General features: G+C 43.8%; 1 protein-coding gene across 2 annotated transcripts; it reads left to right on the forward strand.

The window, feature by feature from the left end:
• The first annotated feature begins 5,181 nt into the window (after positions 1–5,181).
• Positions 5,182–22,649, forward strand: AP1S3 (adaptor related protein complex 1 subunit sigma 3). Of its 2 annotated transcripts, XM_039722283.1 has the most exons (5): positions 5,237–5,522; positions 18,647–18,825; positions 20,009–20,117; positions 21,064–21,201; positions 22,171–22,649. In XM_039722283.1, the coding sequence occupies exons 1-5, from the start codon at positions 5,520–5,522 to the stop codon at positions 22,204–22,206; spliced, it is 465 nt and encodes a 154-aa protein (XP_039578217.1). In that variant the 5' UTR covers positions 5,237–5,519; the 3' UTR covers positions 22,207–22,649. The 2 variants fall into 2 exon arrangements, with proteins under 2 accessions (XP_039578216.1, XP_039578217.1); XM_039722282.1 differs by lacking the exon at positions 18,647–18,825 and having other exon boundaries at positions 5,182–5,522.
• Positions 22,650–22,980: the final 331 nt, after the last annotated feature.

The raw sequence follows: 22,980 nt of genomic DNA on the forward strand, positions 1-22,980 counted from the left end.
TCAACTTTTAATATACAAAAGCTAATTGTTGAACAGATTCGAAGACAGCATTACTTGTTTTATTACTCTGGCAATGGAAATATCAAAATTATATCAGTAATAAAATCTATACAATTTTTAAAATAAAATTAATACAGTGAAATATATGGGGTCATTAGAAATTTCTGCTTCTATGCATGACCCTTTTCCCCCAACATATCAGCAGCTCTGAGCTGTTGTAACCACCTGCTTGCTGTCTGACTCACATTTGTACCCAGGGTCTCTGACAAGTTTTAGTGTATAATCTCATCACACAAAGAAGCAGAAGCATGTTCTTTGACTTACTCTTGATGAATTATATTAATTTTGGTGGGACTGACTGGTTTGTCTGCAGAAAATTTGGTACATTCATTCCTAAATTGCTTTGTATCACAAAGATATTATGGGTTGTGGAGGTACATGTTTTTCTCCTCTTTCCCTTGTTCATAGAGAAATACACATTAGGGTTTAAATTGCTCCTGGCTTTGCTATCTAGCTGTCTTTCAAGTAACCAAGATACTATGCCTTGCTCTACCTATACTGAGTCTTCTTTCTGAAGCCTGTTTTCAGCTGCTCTCAAAATCTACATGTGTATATCTGTCAAAATTCTTAAGTTTTCATGAGCTCAATACACCTGTGCAGCTGATCAAGAGTGGGCACTGCTTGCCTGTACTCCTTGATGGCATTGCTGCTAAGCCATGGCTGGCTGTCAGTTCTCCTGCTGTCCTTGGTCTTTTCTCTGTTCTCATTCATTTCTCTTTCTTTCTTCCATAGTATACGGCTCCTTCTCCAGGTTTCCTCCACAGCAGCACATCCATGTTGGAGTTTGGCTCCCTGAGACAGGCAATAGCAGCTCTTGAACTGCCCTGCTCACCTGAGCCTGCTGATCTCTCCTGCAGTGGCTGAATGAAGCATGACTGAGGCAGCAGACATGGCAGGTGAGTGTGGTTTAGGAAACAACCCACTTCCTCATCCTCAGTTACAGGGCTCCATCCCATTAGCCACCCATAGCCGTGCAGCCATTCCTTGGTGATTGGCAGGGAAGGTGTGGAATAAACAGAACTGTCAATAGTCAGAGTGTGGAGAATGTCAGGGTGATTTCTGCAAGGGTAGAGAATTGCACGTGTCTAAATGGTGTTTGTTTGGGACACTCAATTTAAAAATTGAACTCACAGGTATTAACTGAAAGAGAGAAACATGGCTGTAAATTGTGTTCATTACAGTCCTTGTATGGAGAAGAAATGCTGGGAATATCAGCATGCTCGCAGGCAGTGAGGGGTGTTTTACCTACTCCAAAGCAGTGGTTCCCTGTTTATGGTGTGAATATACCAACTGAGCACTCTGCTGTTTCAGGAGCATAGGAGCCGGAATGGATTTTGATTTTAAAACCAGTATGGAAAGAGGAAAACGATGAAAGAAATGTGGGTGTACAGGACAAAGAACTGACTGGCAGTGTGGTTAAGGCATGCAGAGCTGTGATTTTGGGGAGATAAGGAAGGGTGTTGTGGCTGTAATAGCTGTTAATCCAGCTGAACACAAGAGGGCTACAGGAACAAGTTTTCTCCAGATTGAAAGTTCTTGATGGAGCTTTGGTAATGCCTGTTTACTTTTTGGCCTGCTTTTAATTTTATACAGCTAGGAAATGAAGTAGAATTCTACTTAACACCGTTTAAGTGCTTGTGTACACCTGTCACTTCAGTACAGACTATAATTATTTGGATTGCTATTTTTAACACTTTTCTAATACTTTACAAATGTTGGGACTACTTACTGCATATGTTGCTGCTGATAAGGTACCAACATCTGAGGCACAGGTACATGATTTGGTATGTGTTCTAGTGATATGAATGCTTTGTTCTGCACTTAAATTGTGGAGAATCCAGATTCTGTGAGCAAATAAGGAAAAGAGAACATAGGAAAAGGAGTCTGGAAAAGTACAAGCCGTACCTAGCAACCAAGTGCAAGTGTTAGGTTGCTTCTCTATTGATCAGAAGTGCAATTAAAAGCTACCTCCTGCAGCTGAATTTAAATTGGGCTTTAAAAGTTTTTTTTCTTTCCCACACAGACTTAGTATCAAGTGGTTAAAAACCTGCACAGCAAGTCTCCTATAAAATCACCAAGTGGAGTGTTCATCAGCCTCAACTCCTTGGTTGGCACAGGGCGACTTAGCTGAAGGAGTCTGTGAGCTCAGTTCAGGGACTGAAAAACAACACCAAAGCATCTGCTGGCTAGAATCAGAAGCGTTCAGTGCTCTGTCTCATTTGTTGTGGTACTCAGTGTCAGTGAAAAGGCTTCTTCCTGCAATAAAAGGGTGGTTTGGGTTTTTTTTTCAGAAGGAAAGCTTGTGCAGTTTTGTTTAGAAGGAAGTGAGAATGTTAGGTTTTGTTCATTCCTTACTGTTCTTTAGAGAGTAGTTTGTGTCTCTTAATTGAAGCTGACAGGATTTGTTTCTCTTAAAATGCACTGGAAAATAACTTCCTAATTAATTGTAAATCCTTGCGGAATATATAGCTTTACTTATATGGTTCAGGATTAGCTTCTGAAGTGCACAAAGCTTGCAGAGATTAGGAGGACCCAAGACAAAGCCCGTCGCAGATGTAGGCATCTGACATTTTAGCAATGACTTCTTTTCACATAAATAATGCCCAGACCCACCAAAACGGCTGCTTAGGAGCTAGGGAAGGTTTTTCATCAGGTGTAGGCACTCAAGGCTCACTGAATCCACTGCAACTCTTGGTGTGAATGTTTTCTACTTCTGAATATGACAGGCTGCTAGGAGAGTGGAATATAAGCAAAGAGGATAAAATATGCCACAGCAGTAAAAAGCTCCTTGCCTCTCTTGAAAGCCTGTTTCAAAGAACCCTTAAGAAAGAAAATGTTTCTACTCCTTCCATGCAGAAAAGGAAGCCAAAAAAGAAGGGTCTCAAAACTGCTTTTTGCAGCAGTTTTGAGTTAGAGAAATAAATATGCATTACTTTGCAAACATTTGTGTTCAATGCCTAAGGGAAGCAGTGGAAGGAGTTCATGTTGTGGCATTTAACTGATATAAGTTCTCCCATTGGTTCACCTGGCACAACTGTGTGCCCCAGCTGCCTCCCCCTGCTGAGTGACACTAATAGCTCAAACTTCCCAGCTAGGAACTACTGATGGTTATCTTCTTTATCAGAAAATTATACAGCTACACAGTGCTAGTGGCAGTGGGGAGGGGAGAATTCCAAGTCCTTACCATGGTTAGTTAGGCAGTCATTAAGTGCAGCCTGGTTTTCTGAGCTGGAAAGCATCTAATTTAGGCATGATCCTATATCTGCAGGCTTGTTTCTGTAGGGCTTCTCTTTGCCAGCTTCCAAGACTGGCCATAATAGGCTGGCTTTGGCCACTGCTCTTCATGTTCATTCTATGCATGTTGTGTTTGCTGCTGCTGCTGCCACTTTTTTCTGATTACTTGCAAAAACACACAAGCAGCAGGCTGGTTCTCTTGAGTTTATGGCCTAATTAGGTAAGGTCTTTGCACAGAAAAGTAAAATGATTGGGGAAAGTTGTTAAGCAAAAAAATACTATTGTCCATCACCTGAGTAAATTAGACAGGTAGGCAGTGAGGGGTATATTCATCCCTTAATTTTAAATTCCTTTTGGAGATGAAAGTATTGATGCCCCACATCTGTAGTACAGCTGCACTGTGGTGTCCACATTCTTGTGTGTTAGGCAAATCCAGTTTTGAGTGTTCTCTGAGACCGGGCTTTCCAGAGCTGCAGTGTTATCAGTGAACATTCCCCGTTGAGCAAGGGAGTGTTTGGGGTTTAAATGCAGAGTCAGCCCTCTGTTTTCTGCATAGGCCACAGCAGGTACAGCTGGGGGGTGCAAGGGCCATGAACATGGTTGTGAGCAAGGCAGACCTTTATCTCCTGGGAGAGGCAGTGTGGGTGCTGTGGCACTTTGTGTGGGTCTTTCAGTCTGGTAAAAGGTTTTGGTCTGCTTTAATAGATTCAGATTGTACTAAGTATGTATTTGGCAGGCTCAGTGAGGGCAAGGTGGTGCCCCAGTAAAACCAGTGAGGCCAGTGCTGTCTGGCAGCACGGCACGGTGTGTGCTGCACCCCACAGCACGAAGGGTGAGATGTTCCTGCCCTCTGGAGATAGTGCTGCTTTATGGGCCTGGGATGTGTACTCAGGAAGGGCAGGGACCAGGGGCAAGTGAGCAATGAAGAATCTCTGAGATCTGTGGGGCAGCTGGGCCTTGTACTTTGTGTGTGGTGCACACCAGAAGTGAAAGCAGAGCACTGGGCAGCTGGCAGCATCACGGCACAGTGATCCAGAGCCCAGCAAGCAGGAGCAGTGTGTGCGTATTGACCAACCCAAAACTCAGGGAGGGCTGAGGGGAGTAGGGTCATGCACAGTTAGGGAAATATGGAAATTATCTCCACTGTTGAATGAGCATAAGGTGTGTGCAGGAGCACACACCTGCATTTGCACTCTGCTCTTGCAAATTTGCATTTCCAACTGGGAGCAGGTTTCAACCTAACTGCCCTCTCGGTTGTACATGCAACAATTGCTTTTGGCCAGGGATGTGTCTCCCTTCCCTGAAGCCAGAGGCTGCAGAGGCGTTGTCGTTGACACCACAGGGACCCCTGAAGTCTCCAAGTCCCTATGGATTTCTTTCCCTTTCTCACTGATGGCTCACATGTACCACTGCACCCAGGAGCAGGGCACAGTTGTTCCCTGCCTGACCAGCTGGGATCCGTATCCTGAACTGATGCATGCTGTGCTCTGGGAGATGCCTCTCCTTTAGACTACAGACATGGGACTTCAGCATGCTAAGTCTTCTCCCTTTATGCTGGAGTGGTAGTTTGCATCTGGATCAGACTCCTAGTACAATTTTGAGAAGCCTTAGGCCTGGATTTAGATCCTTTGATTCAAGTGCTGAGTCTGTGGATGTTACACATTCTTTTGGCACCAGCTGCTTATCAGCAAATCCCTGCCACAGGTTACAGGGATTTGCTGATGCCTTGGCCTCTCATCCAGCTGCATCACAAAGCACCGCTGAGCCAAGCCCAGGGACTGAAGGCATTTAAACTATCAGAGTTCCATTTTGATGGAGATGGGCAGCACAGCAATCATGCCTGTAGATCTACCGTGGCTTTAGGGCATGAATGCTTGACGGGGGAGTAGCGGGAGCCAGCGGATGGCAAGGACTGTATTTATTGATGTCGGGAATGCCGGGGTGGCACGGGCGCCCTTTGGGCGGCTCACGCTCGCACGGGGCAGCAGGTGCGGTCACCCGTGCGGGCACACGCGGCCTGCCCGCACCCTCGCTCTGCGGAACCCTGCCCTGCCCTGTGCCGGCCCTGCCGTGCCCCGGGCGCTGCCCGGAGCGGCGGGAGGAGCGCCGGCAGTTCCTTTCGGGGCATTGTGGGAAGGCGATGCGGCCCGGCCTCACCTGAGCGGGGCGGGCGGGACGGAGGCGGCCGGGCCGGGCTGGGCCGGCTCCCAGCCAGCCGCCGCACCATGGTGAGTGAGCGGGGCCGGGCCGGGCCGGAGCCGCCGAGCCCCTGGACGGGCGCGTTGTCAGGGCGCGGAGCGAGGCCGGGCGCAGCGGGGCTGCCCCTCGGCACCGGCATGCTGAAAGCCGTTCCCAGGCGGGCTCGGACGAGGTTTGCACCTGCTCGGGGGAAATGAAAGTTCTCTTCTTTTCCGCTTTGTTTTCCGACCGTCGGGATGAGCTCGGGTCACACCGAGAGCCCTTCTCAGACAGTGAGGGAAACAAGGCTGTTACAGAGAGCCTTTATGAAGTCTTCCTGTAACTCGAGGAGCTGAGGTGCAGGTCGGCTCCAATGCCTGGAGAAGGATCGAGTGAGGTTTCCTATGGATCTGTCTCTCTTTCGGTGACTGGGGGCACAGCGGCTCGCTGTTGGGCGGTGGGTTTTCTTGTGACGGGATCTTTGGGAAGAGCTTTTCCCCAGGTGTGTTCCCTGTTGTCAGGTAAGTGCTCGCACTGCAGCATTGCCTGCAGCCCGGCTGCCTCTGCCCCACTGCCGCGTCTGACGGCGCTTGTTGGGGTTTGGCCGCGCCTTTCATCAGCTGCAGGGGAAGGCTCTGGTTCTGAACCTCCTGTCGGTCACCAGTCTCACTGTGCGACCCGGCTCCAGCGCTGGCAGGGCCGTGATTGAGCTTGGAAGGGGCAGCAGCCCTTCGGGTTACAGGGTCTCCCTTCCAGGATCCGGGAAGGGAGACCTTCGCCTCTCTAGTGCTGCGCTTGGTGTTGGTTTGCTGAGATCAGAAAAGGTTGCTGTGGATGCTCTCTTTTGTTAAGAATGATGGCCAGCATCCAGACAACGATAGCTGGATTTTCCCCAGGGGGGGACTGCAGGCTCCCAAGTAGTGAGATGGTCAGTGATGCCTTTTAATAGAGAAACCATCTCACTGCTTGATAATTCAGGCTTGAGGCAGGTTCTGCGGGCATGCCCCGAGCTGCTGTCTTGCACAATTTGCCCATTGTGTGCACCTGTAATACCAGTTACTGGCAGTGCAGCTGAACAGAAGCCTCTCAACTCCTTCAGTGGAGGCCAAGTGCTGTTGTTTGTCTCTATCCTCAAAGGCAGAGCTGTGTTGTTTCTCTTCAGTGGTTTAGCCAGAATGCTAAATATGTGTTAGTCTCCTGTATTTAGAAAGGTGTACCTCTCATTATATTTGCAAATAGAATATGCACAGTAATGAGTTTACAGATGGCAGTGCAGTCTCCACACCTTAAGTCCCAGTAGAGATGTAACTTTTCTGGTTACACCCCGAGACAGCCCTACATACCCAGTTCCCTCTGGTAAAGCTTATGTAAACAACTGGAGTTCCTATTTTGCCCTTGAAGGTCAGTAAATATGGGGGCTGATTTCAGGGAATCTGATCTCAGAACTCTTCTTGATGCGGGTACTTCACAAATGCCAGTTTTCAAAGCACTCACAATAGTCCCAGGGGAGCACTGCTTTTACAGTAGTGCTGCTATTGACGATCTGGAGTCTGGCTGCTGTACTGATGGTTAGACTTTTACAAGGTGAGTGTGCATTCTTACAAGTAAGAATTTTATTTTTCCTCTTTTTGAGGCCATAGGACAAACACTTGCTGGTTTTCCTGCATTATATTAGTGCTGTCAGCCTTACCCTGTTTGTCAGGGAGCTCTAGCTTTAAATTTCTCTGTCATCTAGTCTCTGGAAAGGGGTGGTTAACACTTGGTTATAGGTCAAGAAAAAAGGGTTTGCTGACTTACAAACCAAGAGTAAGCCTTATCCAGGCTCATGAGTGATGAACTTTACACAGGTAATTTTAACTTTCGATAAACTGGTTCCTAGGTTTTGAAATTTTGGAATGAGTTGTGCTTGCCACAACTGTGTTTTGAGGTGGAATTAAAGGTGCTTGTGCAGATGGTACCATGTCTTAGCAAGAGGGTTGTTCCAGTTGTTTGCTCTCTTGCACATTTCCATGTAAGTTTCGGGGAAGAGTCTGTTTAGCAAAGCTGACTTCTTATCCAGCTGAGAAACACAGTTTTTATGCCCTGCTTGTGCTTTGTGACAGTTTTTTTAAAAAAATGACTTTTTAGGAAGACTAAATTCTGCTTCCTCTCATATGTGGGTGCAGCAGAGATACATGTCATGAAGGATTGCTGTCTCAACAAAGTCAGAGAGTGGGGAGAGAGCACAGAGGAGAAAAAGATAAGTCTCCCCAAGGACGTGTGTTGCTGTTAGTCTCTTGTACCTGTAAGTGTTGCAACACCTCGATCCTACTGCTGTCTCAGTGTTATCAGGATTACTTTTGTGAATAAATGCAGGGCTCTGCTTGCGTAGCTCTGCATGCAGAATTGGTGCCTGTATAGTAAAGGGTCTGATTCCCTCCTACCTGTGCTACTCATCACTACAGGGAGACAAATTAGTACTTGTGGGCATGATCTGAAACCCTGGAGAAAGATCAAAAGAATCCCATTGAGCACAGTTGCTCTAAAAATGTACTTGGCCTGAATAGAAAAGGAGTTGGCAGCACTGTTTCCACTTAGCAAGACATTTGATAACCAGTCACTGATCTAGAAGCTGGGGTGGAAATATCAGTTGCTGTGACTGCAGCTGCTGACACCTCCCTAGTGTTTGGAAATGAACTCTCAGCTCTTCTGAATATTGATCTCATCAACACTCTCAGTGCCCTTAATTGTGAAAATGGACGTAGATCTGCAAAAGATGTTTGCAGTGCTGCACAGAACTTACTATTTACAGTTCTAAGAATGACTGCTTATTTTCCACTCATGATACACCTGTATTGGCCTCAGGAGGACAAAGAACTTTGCCTCTAGGCATTTCCCTCTGAAGGGCAAGGGGGGCAACAGATTAGAACAGATGAGAGGAGAGAAAATGACAAATAAATTAGTGTGTTATTGAAGGCAGCAGTTCTTATGCTAGATGACAAAAAAAAGTTGATGTGGTATTTCTTTGTTAATTTGTCTTGTAGTGAAATTTTACTGTGGTAGTTCCTAATGGCAGTGGAATGGCATCCTGTTGAGAAGATCCTGAGTTTGTAGACTTTCTGCTTACAAAGAGGTGACTGCAGAGGAAGTGATAGAAACACATGAAATCATGAACACTAGAAAGATTGGTTGCTACACAAATAATCAGGGTACATCCTGTGAAATTTTTAGGCACTAAATGTATAAAAAATAAATGGGAATACTTTTTCACACAGTGTAGATGACTGTTTTCAATCCACTGCTGAGTGTGCTGTGGATGTCCCAGTAGTTAGGCACCTCCTAGAGGGTGGGGCCACAGGTGGGTTGTTGGCATGCAGTTTCTGTCCCATGATTCCTAAACCTGTGATTCCTGGTGGTGGGACTACCAGGTGGTTTTACACATGCCCTGTTCCTTATGCTTGTGCCCTTCTGGAAGCTGCTTAGGTCAGAGTAAAGCTGAGGGGTTGATCCATAATCTGGCATTCTCTTATACCCTGTCGTTCAGTCGGACTTTAGAATAGCATTTTGTGGGATTTGTGAGGAAAAATGTTTTTACAGTTCTTTGGAAGCGTGTAATCTCTGACTTACCAGTTTTGGATGTTCCTTCTCCAAGTGCCCACGACCATTACAGACTGTCACTCTTTAATACTGGAGCCTACTCAGGCCATGCAGGAATTCCCATTCATGCTTTACTGTCCCTGGATATTAAGTTCATTCCTGGAAAGCAAAATAAATGTCATGGTAGATCATCTGCTGATTATTTTCTTAATAATTAGCAATGTAATGCTTTTTGGTTTTGAAAATACATATATTTTTTGCTCAGAAATAAGGAAACTGCAGGCATGTCAGAGCCAGGAGTTCCTAGGATATGGGATGCCTAGAGAAAGCCATGGCATTTAGGGTGGGCAAATGCAGGAAGAAGGCTGGAGGGATAATGGGCAGCTGGGTCTGTCTTGAGGCAAGAAAATGGCTGGTTTTGCTGCTTTTCCATGTCTTTAGTTACTTCAAAATCCCATGCTTATAAATGATCCCATGGACCTTCTGAAGCCATCAGTTACCTGCAAGAGCTGCAAAAGGACAATGTGATGAAAGTACTGAGGAAACTGGTGAGTCAGGGAGGGCAGATAGAGCTGCCCCTCCCTCAAGTACCTGCAAGGTTTATGCTTTGGCATCCACTTTAGGCATTTCTGTGAGCCAGTCATGCTCTTGCTAGTGATGCCTAAATAAAACAACACTGCTCATGTGAAAAGGGTTCTGTCTGTATCACATGTGCTCAGATACTGGTTTCCATCCCTGTCCTTTCATTTCCTGCTGTCCTGTTCCTGCAGGCTGTCATCTGCATTTTCTTGGCTGCATTGGCTCTGTGTTTTCTTAAGTGGCCACCCCTGGGCCTCTGCATTTCTGCAGATGTTGCAATGTAGAGAGGGAGTTGCAAGATCCAGTCCTGCAAGCATGGCACTTCATTTGGGAGCAGGAGTACAGCATGCAAAGGCATCGGGGTAGGATGGGAAGGTGCAATTTGCATTTGTGTATTTGAAGGCAAGCTTGGCATGCCTTTCTGGCCAGACCTGCCTGTCTGTTCTGGAATGTCCTGATGTGTGTTTCTCAGTACTACAGACATAACCTCAGATACTCCATTCACCAGTGTTTTTTTTCTCTAGCTTGCTGAGTTTATGTAGGATGTCCATCTGCTCTCCTCTCTTAGGGAGGGCATTGAAGTCCCTCTTCACTAAGCAGTAAATGCCTGTTGTTGCCTTGCTGCTTGCCTTTGGAGCTTGGGGATAGTTCAGAGGTCATCACCGTCCTCCTCTTAGCCCCCTGGGTAAGTGATGGGCACAAACTACAAAGGAATGAGAACAGACTCACTGTTGTTTGAGTAAAATGCAGAAATGTACCATGTTGTGCCTTTGTTGTGCAGGGCTGTGTGCTGGAAGGAGAGCAGGTGAAGTGTTGGGTGAGTGCCTGTGTGCTCTGAGCTCTAGAGAAGCTGTGGGAAGTGCTGCATGAAACTCTCAACAGCCTCTGGGCTCAGGGAATGGGATGGGAAAGAGGCAGTAGTACCTCAGGCATTTCCTTTCTTTGAAGTCTCATGACAGAACTTGGAATTTGTGATCCTTTCTCATTCTACAGGCTAAATATTGGGCCAACATATAAAGCATTTTGGAGGATTCTCTGTTCTGGCCCTTCCTTCTGTGAACAGTGGTTGCTTCTTTTATGTTTATGCTTAGGTTAAATCCATGTTGGTTTTTACCTTAATGAAAAAAATGCCATTTTAAAAGGGAAAATGGAGAATTTCTCAATTGAAAATGCCTAAGTTAAATGCTTCAGTGTTTCCAAAAGATTATTCTGTGCTCTTTCAGAGTTATGATCTGAACTCACATGTATCTTTAGTCCTTTTGGAGCTCAGGTTTTCTGTGAGCATCTTTGTTGGGAGCTGGAGGAGCGGGTGTGAGGCTGCTGCCAGTCTGCACTGTTCCTGCTCCACCACACCTGGGAGTCACCAGGCTGGAGCAGTGTCTGTCAGCTGCCTGAGGAGCCAGGTTAGCTTGTCACCATCTGGGTGTGCCTGCCCTGTCCCAGAGCAAAGGTTTTTAACTTAGCTGCTAGAGAGGTCAGAGGCAAGGGAAGGGCACTGCAGTGCCTTCATGTAGCAGGGCTTTGTAAATAACTGATAAGGCAAAGTGGAAATGAAACTAAAAGAGCTGCACCTTTTGCTGGAATCCACGGGGTGAAATTTTAGCTCTGTTTCTTCACTTGGAGTTCAAGGAACAGGCTGGAAAAATAGCTTCTTGTGCCTATAGAGTGCACTGGGGTTGTAGTGAATTCGAGGTGGCTCTTGGCAGCTTGTTCAGCCTCTCCCCTGGTCCCTTCCTCCTTGCAGTAGCCTAATGCAGGGGTCCTCTGCTCCCAAAAGCATGTCAGCAAATAAAAACACCTCTAAGAGCCCAGCCTAGGAGGCAGAAGGGATGTGATTACCTAGTTAATAATTGCTTCAAATCTCTTCAAACTGCTGCTTTCTGTGAGCTCCGCCAGCTTCATCCCTGCTGTGTGTGTCCTGTGGTGGCACTGAAGGGACAGTGGTGTGCCTGCTTCCCTGGCCTGCTCTCCTATGGCAGAGCCTGAGGCAAACTCCAGTCTGGGTCTCTGCTTGCTTATTACCTGAAAACTGGAGTAATTCCACTTGCAGGAATAAAAATTTAAGAAAATTAAGAGTAATTATCCTCTGTAAGAACAGGATGCTGCTGCCTGCATCCACCCCTTTGGAGCTGTTTTGGAAAGCTGTGCTGCCTCTGCTCTCCAGAGCAGTGCAGGAAATCTGTGCTGTTGGTGGGACAGCCCAGCCTGTGAGGAGGAGGCACAGGCATGGCTGTGCTGTAGGGAGGACACAGGGCAGGAATGTCACCAGTCCATGCCTGTGCTGTAGGAGGACAGTGGGCAGGAATGTCACCAGAACATGCCTCTGCTGTAGGAAGGACACTGGGCAGGAATGTCACCAGTTTATGGGGGCTGAACCAAGGGGAGGACTCAACCCGCTGGATGTAGAGACAAGCTGGAGCAGAGCTAGAGGGAGCTTGGGCACTTAGAAAGCTCCTTGAGCTTCGTTTTCTGGTCCTTAGTTAGGGATCAGGAGGGAGCAGCTTGAGCTCAGCTATACTGTTTTGATTATAGTTTTATTTAACTCAAGTGAGGCTATCAAGAAGATTGTTGCTGTCTGGATCGATACCATATGTTATAAATATCCTTAAAATGCTGGTGTGCTGGTCCATTTAAAATCTTCAGCAATAAGATAAGGGTGACTGCTGCATCATGAAAAGCATAAAATCAATGTGTAACTATGGGCACGTGTGCTTGTAATGATCTGGCACAGCTTTTATTGCATGGACTTTGGATGTATTGTTCAGGGGAAATTGCTCAGAAATGTTCCTAATGGAGATTAAGTGAGGAAGAATCCTGTGCCAGGTAGGCAGCAATACACTGCTTCAGGATTTCTGTGTTGCTGGGTTTGTGCATATTTTCTTTTTTCTTATTTGCTTACATCATGCAGACTAAGTACGTGTTTGAAATTTTAAAGCTGAGAGCCAACAATTTTTAACAAACATCTGTCAGCTCCTGTGCTGCTGTGAATAAACGTTTTAGTGACAGAGCAAACAAGTAAGGAAATTAATATTTTTAATAAAGCAGTCTGTTTTGAATTTTACATATTTGTTTTAGAAGTGTCTGAAACCCCAGAGTGTGTATTAAAGGCCAGTAGCCAGGTGGGATTTCATATAACAGCAGAATACCAAAATACCTGTACTTCAGTGTGTTGGTATTCTGTCTTGTCCTGATGTGGGTGGATTGTTAGTAGGTCAGTAAGTCAGTTCAGTGCATGTTTCTCATTTCACCCTAAAAACCTGGCATTCCAAACCAATTGTATGTTCACAATTTTTTTTTTAAAATTTCAGTATTTAGTTCCCCCCACTCCAAAACAAAACAAAAAAACCTCACTAAACAAAGCAGAAACTAAAATGAATATTTTATTCTTGAAATGTGTTGGAGATTTAAAAAAAAAAGCTAATGACAGGAATATTGTGAATGTTCACTTTTTTTTTAAAGAGAAAATGTAATGAAAATAAGTTTTGTTCATTTTCAGTTGTGATGTAAAAGTAAATACTGATAGAAACATCTGGACAGTTGTCTGTGTTGGGAAATAGATTCTTTCATATCAGATGAAAGAATGAAAAATAGTAAAAGAGAAGCAGCATATGAGCTCTTGTTAGACTAAAACAGTGTCAGTAGCTCAAGCAGACTTCAGGGGAATCAGAATAAGTTAAAAAAGAAGTTTCACACAGCAAGTCACTTCCTCTCCACCAGGTACAGCCAGTCAGGCTGGTTTTCCCCAGGCTTCTGCTCGCAGCTAAGTTCTGGATTTTCATCCCACTTCCCATTTATGTGGTCTGGGAATTTTCATTGATTAGCATGTCTTGTATGGTCTGTTGCCCTACAGAAAGCTTTTAAGGAAAGCTGAAAGTTTCCTCGCTCTGCCAAGATGTCTGTTTAAGGATAGCAATTCCTAATTTGCAGATTTTACTTCCATGTGAATTTCAGGTGTCTGGTTTATAAAGGTGGCTTTGATTTTGGAGACCACTTAAGCAAATTTGGAGAGCTTACAGCTGAAGCAGAGTGTAAGCCCAGAGCTGTTGAAGTGACAGAGCTGCCTCACCAAGCAAATCCTTGCCCAGCCAGACACCCAGACAGGGAAAGAGGATTCTTGTTCTTTTTTTTGCAGTCTTCCTCTTCTGCCTCCCCTCCCCTGAGGCTTCTTGATGAGTTCCCATGTCTGTCCTCCTCTCCTCCCCCAGGGACATGGAGAAGCCAGATGCCACAGAACAGGTTTGGAACCAGTCAGTAAGTGTTGTTCAGGTTGAATTACAGGAAGAGGAGAAGCAGTTCTAGTGCACATTCTTCTTTCTCACAGTGTGATGAGTTAGAGCCTCTTGCACACCCCATGGAGATCACGTTGCAGGAAGAAATGGGGCATCTTTTACATGTTTGTGCTGTTAAACAGTGAACTGGAGAAATTACTGTAGGAAAGGAAAGCTAGGAAAGCCCCTTTCCCATGTATTCAGTTTTGCCTGCTACCCCTGCTGGTGGTTTGTTGTGTATGTTATGAAATGCAGCCCTTTAGACAGTTGTACTAATTGTTGCAGATTAGGTTAAATTTTAAACCCTCTGTAAAGGCAAAAATGATCCAAGTTTAAACCTACTGAGCCAGTTGTGATGTGTTTGGTAAGTCTGAAGTGTGTAATGGCCAAACAGTGGGAAAGGCTGCTCCAAAGGGGAGCTGCAGTCCTGGCAGGGAGCAGTCCAGAAGACAAGCTTGGGTGAGCTGCTTATCAGATTATTACAGCCCATTAGTTAAAGGAGGGAAAGGTCTCCCCAGGAAGGTTGAAAGAAATGACAGTGTGTGTTAGTTTCATTTGTCTCTCTTGTATTTGTTGTTCATGAATATGCAAACCTTCTGTATTCTGCATTTTGGATGTCTATTCTATTTATTGGTAAATTATTTCATGTCAAAGTCTAGCATTTGATTTTCTTTTTGTAGCCTTGAAACTAAGGGTATTGGTTTTTATCCTGGTACAGTTGTGTAAATCTTGATAGAACACAGTGCCATAACTTTCCAGTCTGTTTAGTGACTTACTGCTGCAATTGATTCATAGATGAGAAGGGAGTAGAGTTCCATGGTTTAAATGTTTGATATAAAAAATACCCCAACAAACTATTTTTCCAATAGCCCAGAAATAAAAAATGCAGTCATTTGGATTACTTGCTGACGTTTATGGAGATCATTTTGCACAGTGCTGTGGGTGGTTGGGTCTGATTCAGTAAAATAAGCTAATAAAATTAGTCTCAGCTCCCAGACCAAAGCTTGTCTCCACAGACTCCACAAGTGAAGGAAGCCAGTGCTCTCTTAGGAACTGTACTCTTCATCCCAACCCACTCAGTCTTGGACCTAAAAATTCCCTCTGGCATCACCCTGGGTCTGGTGATTGTTAGTCACAGCCAGCAAGCCCTGGGATGGTAAGAAAGGGAACCAAGCACCCTGCTTTCTAAGGTGTTCTACTTGTAGCAAGTAATTTACCTTTGTTTTCCACTGGAATTAGAACTTTTAAAGATGAATAAAGCATTGCAGGATAATCTACTTCTCTCTGCAGCTTGGCTGCTGAAAACAAACCAAAAATTTCTTAATCAATATCTGTCTTGTCGTCAGCACTACAGGAAAGCAAATATGTTTTCACAGTCAAGGAGCAAGGAACAGATGAGCTGTTAGATTTGTGTTTGTGCAGTTCTTCAATATTATTAGGTTTATTGATGCATCAGAGTCTTTCCAGTGGGATGTAATGAACAGAGCAGTGAGAGTGAGGAATGTGTTGTGTCATGACAACATGACACAACAGTGGGGCAGGGCAGAGCAAAGCTGAACTGAATGGAACAGCACTGGGCGTTGAAATTGAAAGTGCTGAAAGCCATTTAACCTTTTAAGAATGTATTATTTACTTCCTAAGAGTTCCCCAAATTGAAGGGGCTTCAGAAATTAAGAAAAGGAAGAACAACCAAAAGAGGAGAAACCCCACACACTATATTTTTGCTTCTAAGTACCTGCAGCTTTCTAATAAGTTGTTTTGTTCAGTAATTCTTAGCTGGCCAGTGATATGTACCTGGGCTTGAGGGTGCACTATTTTGCTGCAGACTACAAAATTTAGATTTGTGCTACAGGACAGGCTCTATTTTCTAACTGCATATATTACTGTAATAATAAAATTGTCATGTGAGGTACGCAGTTATAGTCTGCATATAAAACAGGAGATCCAAACAGTGAGATTTTTGGAGCTTGTGTATGAACATTTATGCATTTAAGAGCATTAATAGATATTTTCTGATTGCAAAGAACATTGCCTCAGCTCTTAAAAGTGGCGATGAGACATCACCTGCATGTGTAGAAGAAACAGTGGAGTTCTCAAAGCAGTTTTAAGTGGAGGGCAGCTCACTTTCCTGTGGGTGAAGCATAACATCCTACAGTTAACTAATTGGCAGAAAGTGGTGGTAATATTCACAGTGATTCCCTGGTTTGTTGGTATTTAACCTTTTAGAGGCATAAGGTTGCACTTCTGCAGATATATATGTGTATTACATGCAGGCACTCCAGTTTAAGGTCTCTTGGGTCCAACAGCTGACCCTAAACCAGAATACCTTTTAATTTTCTTTTCCTATTGAAACACTGCAGGCAAAGGATGTTTGCAGTCATCAAAGCTCACAGTCTTATGCTGAACATGCTGTCAGCTTTTGATATTCATTTACCCATTCCCTGCATTTTCAGTCAAATCTGATCATCCTCTCCTATCTGATGATTCACCATATTTATAGAAATTTGTTTATCAGATAGCTGCTACTCTACCCAATGGCTTATAGATGGACTCCTGCTGACCTGCTGCTCTTATCTGTGGAACTTGGGCTCTGTTTTCAAAACACCCTCATCTTTGCAAGGGTTTTGGAGTTAATGTGCTGTGCAGCAAGCAAAACAGCCTTTCATTCAGCCAGCTCCCCTCAGTGTGCAATGTGTGGACAGTGAGTGCTGTCCCTGCATCACCTGGGAAGGGATAACCCTGGCAGCTGGAAGATTCCCATGTTCAAACCCAGCTGGTAATATGAACAGAGAAAGGCAGAACCATGGTGCTTTGCTCTTCGCTGTAATCAGACCATGTGTCCTGCCAGCAGCATACTTGTTTTTATTTAGCAAGCTTGTCTGGAGAGTATTATAGGACTCAACAGAATGCAGCTACAAAATCCTTGTAATTTTATCAAGCACATTAGACTAACAATGGCAAGAGCCTTATATCCAGCAGTAGATCCTGCCAAAGACACACATGACTAAAACCTTCCTCCTTTCCCAAAAAGTATCCCACATTTGAAGTCTTTCTCAGTATAGTCAGAACTCTTATCTCCAGATTACTCAACAACTATGCAACTCAATAGTTAGAGAATGGTTCTGAATTATGAATGAAGGCTTTGTTTAAAATCCAGTAGCTTTTCCTTTTTTTTCTTTTGTGTAGAAACTTCTCTGACTTCCCTGCTCAGACTTTGCCATAGTGTGGAATGATTGTATCTTCACAGAAATCTGCATTGTAATCTTGATAGTGATTGTGAACATTAACTTTGTAATCCTCACTTGGAAATGTGATGAAGTATAGGTGCAGCAATAAACTGGAACAGGAAGTAAGGAGCAGAAGGGATTAGGGTAGAGATTGGAAAACCTCTAGGGAAGGATAAGGTTAGGCTAATTGTGAAGGATGTGGTAAGAGACCTGCTGGATCAGGGCTTTGCAAGGATTGGGAGCAAGTGAGGAAAGTGAGGCTCCTGTGCTTCTCCCTGGTCCCCCCCAGGATGAGGGGAAGCCACGAGTCCCTGTGTGGGCAGCTGGCAGTGTACCTGTCACACACGTGGATGCAGCTACAGCTGCCCTTCCTGCAGACCCTGGGCCCTGGTGCTGGTTCTGGTGAGAACAGCACTCAGGATGCCTGGCAGGAGCAGGGCAGTTCAGGTGTCTTCAGCCATTAAACACATCTCTATCTCATCCACACCTCCCAGGTGGGTTTGTAGGTTTGTTTTTGTTTTTGGTTTTTTTTTTCCATTTAGCAGGAGATGTCCTATTGGAGAAGGATGTGCTCAAATTCATGTCCTGCATTCATAAAGCCATTTTCATGCTCTGGGTGAATGGGATGCTGTACTGCTAATATACACTATGGTCAGTTATTTTAACCTGCTAATAGTACTGTTTATATAAGCGTGAATTGATACTTTTCTCCCAAAGCCCCTCTGGCATTTCAAAGCTGGCTCTTGTGTATTTCAGTAATACAGTTTATGCCAAGCATAAAACAATTATAGATCAAACCTTGTAAAGTTATGACTAGCTTTAAAGTGGAAATTTTTGAACAGTATGGATACTGTATTTAATACAGTATCACTCATTGAGGTCTGTCCTTCATCATTGTAGTTGTCTGAGCTTTGTAATGTCCTGATTTCTTCAGTAAAACCAGTCATGCTTCCTTTGCAAAGTAGGTTTCTTTTGCCCCTTACTGCCTCTTCTAGGAACCTGCTGTTTTGTGATCTGAAATAGTAGAATATCAGAGTTGTTAGTGATTATGATTACTGTCTCAGTCATATTTCTAGCTTTCTGCCACACTGATCCTGATTTCCCTACTGCTGTTGTGGATGTCTTTATTCCCTTCACTGAGTTATCTGATTTTGCTGGAGGAGGGAGTGGTGCCCTGTTCTCACCACTGCAGAGTGGTGAGGCTCCTCCTGTTCCCCAGGGCAGGGGCAGAAAAGGAAGCAAAGCTGCTGTTTGCACAAGGTAAGGAGGATGGGTAGGAGAGGATGTAAAGGGTTTACCTAGGGAAATGTGCCACAGGGAGGGGAGAGCTGCCTGGGAAAGAAAAAGGAGAGAGGAGAGATCTTTTCCCATGCTGAGCCTCCCCCAGACCTCACTGACACCGTGTCCAACCATCTGCCAGGGCTGGAGGTGTGTGGCCAGGACTCGGATTTCTGGTGCCAGGCAGAGGAATGCTCTTCCCTGGCCATGGCCCTGGTGTTAACCATGTTGCTTTGTTTACTCTAGATACACTTTATACTGCTGTTCAGTCGGCAGGGGAAGTTAAGGCTTCAGAAATGGTACACGACGCTACCTGATAAAGAGAAGAAAAAGATCATTCGAGAAATTATTCAGATTATTTTGTCTCGCAATCAAAAAACAAGTAGTTTTGTTGACTGGAAAGACCTCAAGCTTGTTTACAAAAGGTGTGAGTAATTTTGTGAGAACATATAATCACTATTCATATGAATAACACATGCTAGAAGAGGAAAAAGAAAGGCTCACCTAAGGAAAAGCAGCAAACAACACTCATAGTGCTGGGCTGAGTTAGGAACCTGCCACTGGCAATCTGGGTATAACAAGGCAGTGTCCCTGGACAAACCAGCAGGGTAATTGTGGGGTGCAAAATACTTGTACAGTCTGTCAAATTAGAAAAACAGGAGTAACCTAATGGGTATTGGTGTTTAGAAGGTGTTAGACCTGACTGCCCCTTCAAATTCCCCAGGGTAGCCTGGCTGAGATGGGTGTGCTAGGTTTTATCAGCTGTGGAGATTGGAGGAAATGTTCCAAGGCACTTTCATAATTCTGTCAAATTTTGTATTTGAAATATTTGTTGCTCAGGAAAGTGTTAATTCCCATTTTCTTTTCCAAAGAAATCACTGGTCCCCAGTCGCACGATTCCTAATGTTAACTGCCTACTTGTTCTCCTAAAGTTGTAGCAAACAAATGTAGCCTTAATGTGTAGTACACTGGGTAAATTAATCATCTCCCATTTAGCAGAAACTGAGTTCCATGCTGTGATGGGAGGGATATAAACATCTGATCAGAAGCTGTGACAAGTTAGCCTCCAGTCACAGCATCAGCAAGCTGAATAGATCTTGGGTTGGTTTAAACATAAAATTTTGGTGCAAGTTAGTTACAAAGCTTCTTTGGTCTAAGGAGCTTCATGCATTCTGGCCCTCTGTAAAACACTGTCATTTGACAGCCAGCAGGCTTGCTCAGATGCAGCTTTTTTCACCTTTGCCTTATTTTTATTTTTTTAATTAGAAGGAGTAGCTTCTCCTGCAGTCTAATTAGCCCCACTTACTGTAGTGCTATTGCAGCAGGAGGAGGAGACTTGAAGGAACTGCTTACTACTGATTTATTGCCTGTTTCAGTGTTACAGGTGTCTCACATTACCAAGGGTGGAGTTGGTTCTTCTAACTAAAAGAATAATTTGTTTAAATCATCTGATCTTCAGAAGTGTTCTCTGGGACACTCTTAAGAGTGAAAGAAAATGTTTATTTTAGAGACTAGATGAGAATTAACTGTCATGAATGACCTGTAAGAGGTGAGCAGAGCACTGGGGTCCCAGCTGTTCACTGCCATGTTTTTGCTGTGTCTCCCCAGGTATGCTAGTTTGTATTTCTGCTGTGCAATAGAAGACCAGGATAACGAGCTGCTGACACTAGAGGTCGTTCATCGCTATGTGGAGCTCCTGGACAAATACTTTGGAAACGTAGGTTTCACTTTCTCCCATGAACTCATTCCTGTCTGTCTGATAAACAAAATTATGTGGAGCTGATTTGGTTTGTGTTCCATCTGCTGCACTTGCCCCGCAGGAACTGTCAATCCAGAACGAAATTAATTATTAGAGTATTTTATAAAGCAGTGCTGAAATGGTCATAAGATTGTTTTCCCCTCCTTCTTCCACTCGCCCAGAATTAACCTTGATGCTTTGTATGTCTGTCTTGGTATAGAATTAGAAGGGAAAACTTCAGGAAAAAAACTCAGAACAGGTTTGGTTTTGATTTGCTTTGTTTTAATTTTGTTTGATTTGTTTTAATTCTCTCTCCTGACATCTTCAGATTTACTGGTTTTGTTTGTCTCATAATACTGGTAACAATTAAGGACATAGAGGCAAAAGATAAAATCAGTGTGTTTATAAAGGAAAGACTTTAGAGAAGGTCCAAGTAAGTCTTTCAATAAGTCTTTAGAGACTCTTTTCTCTGAATGTTTTTGAAATTATCCTGCCTACCTTAATTCATGTCTTAGTTAAATCAGTGTGCTATGACCTGTCTACTGCTTCAAAACTAAAAAGCAGTTGGTGGCTGTTGCTGGACAGGGAATTTTCTTGCTCTGTGAAACTGAACCTAGGTAACCCATACTCCAAGGGCTGTGTAGGACCTGTGATGAGGTTTGTGGGCCAGGAAGTCAGCTTGGATCTCTTGACAGCCAGAATGAACTTAATAATGAGTGGAATATCTTTGCTCTGAGTCTGTATGTGTGGAGAGAACATGTGCAGAGCTTCAATATTACATAACACGCAGTTTGTTTCTTCCCTGCTACCTGCTCAGGGGTGCTCATGCTGAGGATATTTGATCATCACAACAGCTTTTGGCCTAGTAGTGCTTAGAATACTGTAAAAATGGTTTAAATGTGGTTGTGGCCTCTTGCTCTGGCAGGTGTGCGAGCTGGATATTATCTTCAATTTTGAAAAAGCTTATTTTATTCTTGATGAGTTTATAATTGGTGGAGAAGTACAAGAGACTTCAAAGAAGACTGCAGTGAAAGCCATAGAAGACTCTGACATGTTGCAGGAGGTAAGGCAGAGGAGTACAGAAGGCAAACACCTCATCTTCCTAATCTTCCTTGTTTGACAGGAGATGAAAACACAGCTAAGCTCTTCTGGTACTTAATTATCCAAGTGTGTCTTACATTCAGTTTCATCAGGTACAACAGTGCAGTTACATAAGCTTTCCATTCAACCCTTTGGGTATCATCTGGAGGGCCTTTATATAAAGCTGTTGTTCTCTTGAAGCTTAACTGCTAGAGTTTATTAATAAATAGTTTAGGATGTATCTAAGATACTTATTTAATATAAGAACATAATCTAAGGTTATATTTTATGTATGTATATGTAAATACAGAAAAATCTCTTCTATTTCACTAATAGCATTGGAAACATGACCTTCTGTTAACATTTAAAATTGGAAAGAGTATTTGCTGGCAAACTGCTTTCCTTCAGAAGAACCTGTGTAGTTTTTCTGCAGGGCACAGATATGTAACCTTATTCAGAACCCTGCAGGAATTCTCTTGTAACTTGGAATGTAATGAGTAACATGTAATGAGTATTCCAAGTAACATACAACGAGCCAGGAATGGCAAAAACCAGTTGCATGTGATGGGTTTCATTCATTATTTTTCCTTGGTAGTGAAGAATCCATCACAATCCTGAAGGGAGCAGCACAGTGGTAGAACTGGCTGAGGCCCTGCTGTGGGAGCTGAGCAGGATTCAGCTGCTCTGCCCTGTGCACGTGGAACTCTGCCACTGTGTGCAAAGGCCACTGGCATGATGAGTTTAGCCACAGCTGTGCTATGGCATGATTTAAATGTCAGATTTTAAACCACTCTGTTACATGTTTTTAAAGCGGAGTTATTTCTGCGCTTTAATAAATTTTATATAATTTCGTGCAAAACTACAGCTGTCCTCAAAGAGGACAAGAGGATTTCTATGAATATTACTGTACCACTCCATAATGCATCAGTTGTTTCTTTGTTTTTCTTTCTAGACCGTGGAAGAATACATGAACAAGCCTGCATTTTAATGTTAAACTACCTGGAGAGAAAACTGCTGTATGCACCTCTCAAGTGCACTTCCTGAAATTCTTCCCAATGTGCCAGATACTCAGAGGAATACCAAAAACCAATAACTGAAGGGATTTGTTTGTATAATGGTGAAGATGAAGGTCAGCTAATGTAGCAAAGGGTTTAACAATTCCATGCTTTGCATTACTCTGTACATGAGTTTCTCAGAGTTGTTATTGCCCCAGTCTAGTTTCTCTTCTCGTTGCTGGACTCAGCTCTTGTTTTGTACCATGTCTTTTAGCTACGGGTTTTGTCATCACAAGATGCTCCTCTGACAATACTTTGAAGAGGTATTTTTACTAGTTTTGTTCACTGCTGACTGTATGACTCTACTTTTGTACAAGTGTCCATTATTTTGAATGTAATGGTTATTCTGCTGTAATAATAATTTTTTTCTAAAAGCTAAATTGTTGTGGGCCCTGATTTCACAAACTTGTTGTGTCAAGATTAACTGTTGAATTATATGAGGAAATACACGTCTCTTTGGGGCAGTTCCTTTCTTTCACAGTCTTCCTTCTCTTTTCTGCTCTAGTCTGCTAATAAGACTGCTCCAGCTGCTCCTAGAGCACACTCCCTGCCTCCTTTTAATCTGGAACACTGTTTGTGAAGGTAGGCTTCTCCTAAGTTTAATGAATCCTCTTTTTGCTGCTGCATGCAGATGGCCTGTTTCTGTCTTTCTCCTCATTTTCCTATCCCCTTCCTAGATCCCTTTGGACCTCTCCAAAGGCTCCAAA

The sequence above is a fragment of the Passer montanus genome, unplaced genomic scaffold (assembly GCF_014805655.1).
Source record: "Passer montanus isolate IOZ18808 unplaced genomic scaffold, ASM1480565v1 scaffold48, whole genome shotgun sequence".
Taxonomy (NCBI): Eukaryota; Metazoa; Chordata; class Aves; order Passeriformes; family Passeridae; genus Passer; species Passer montanus.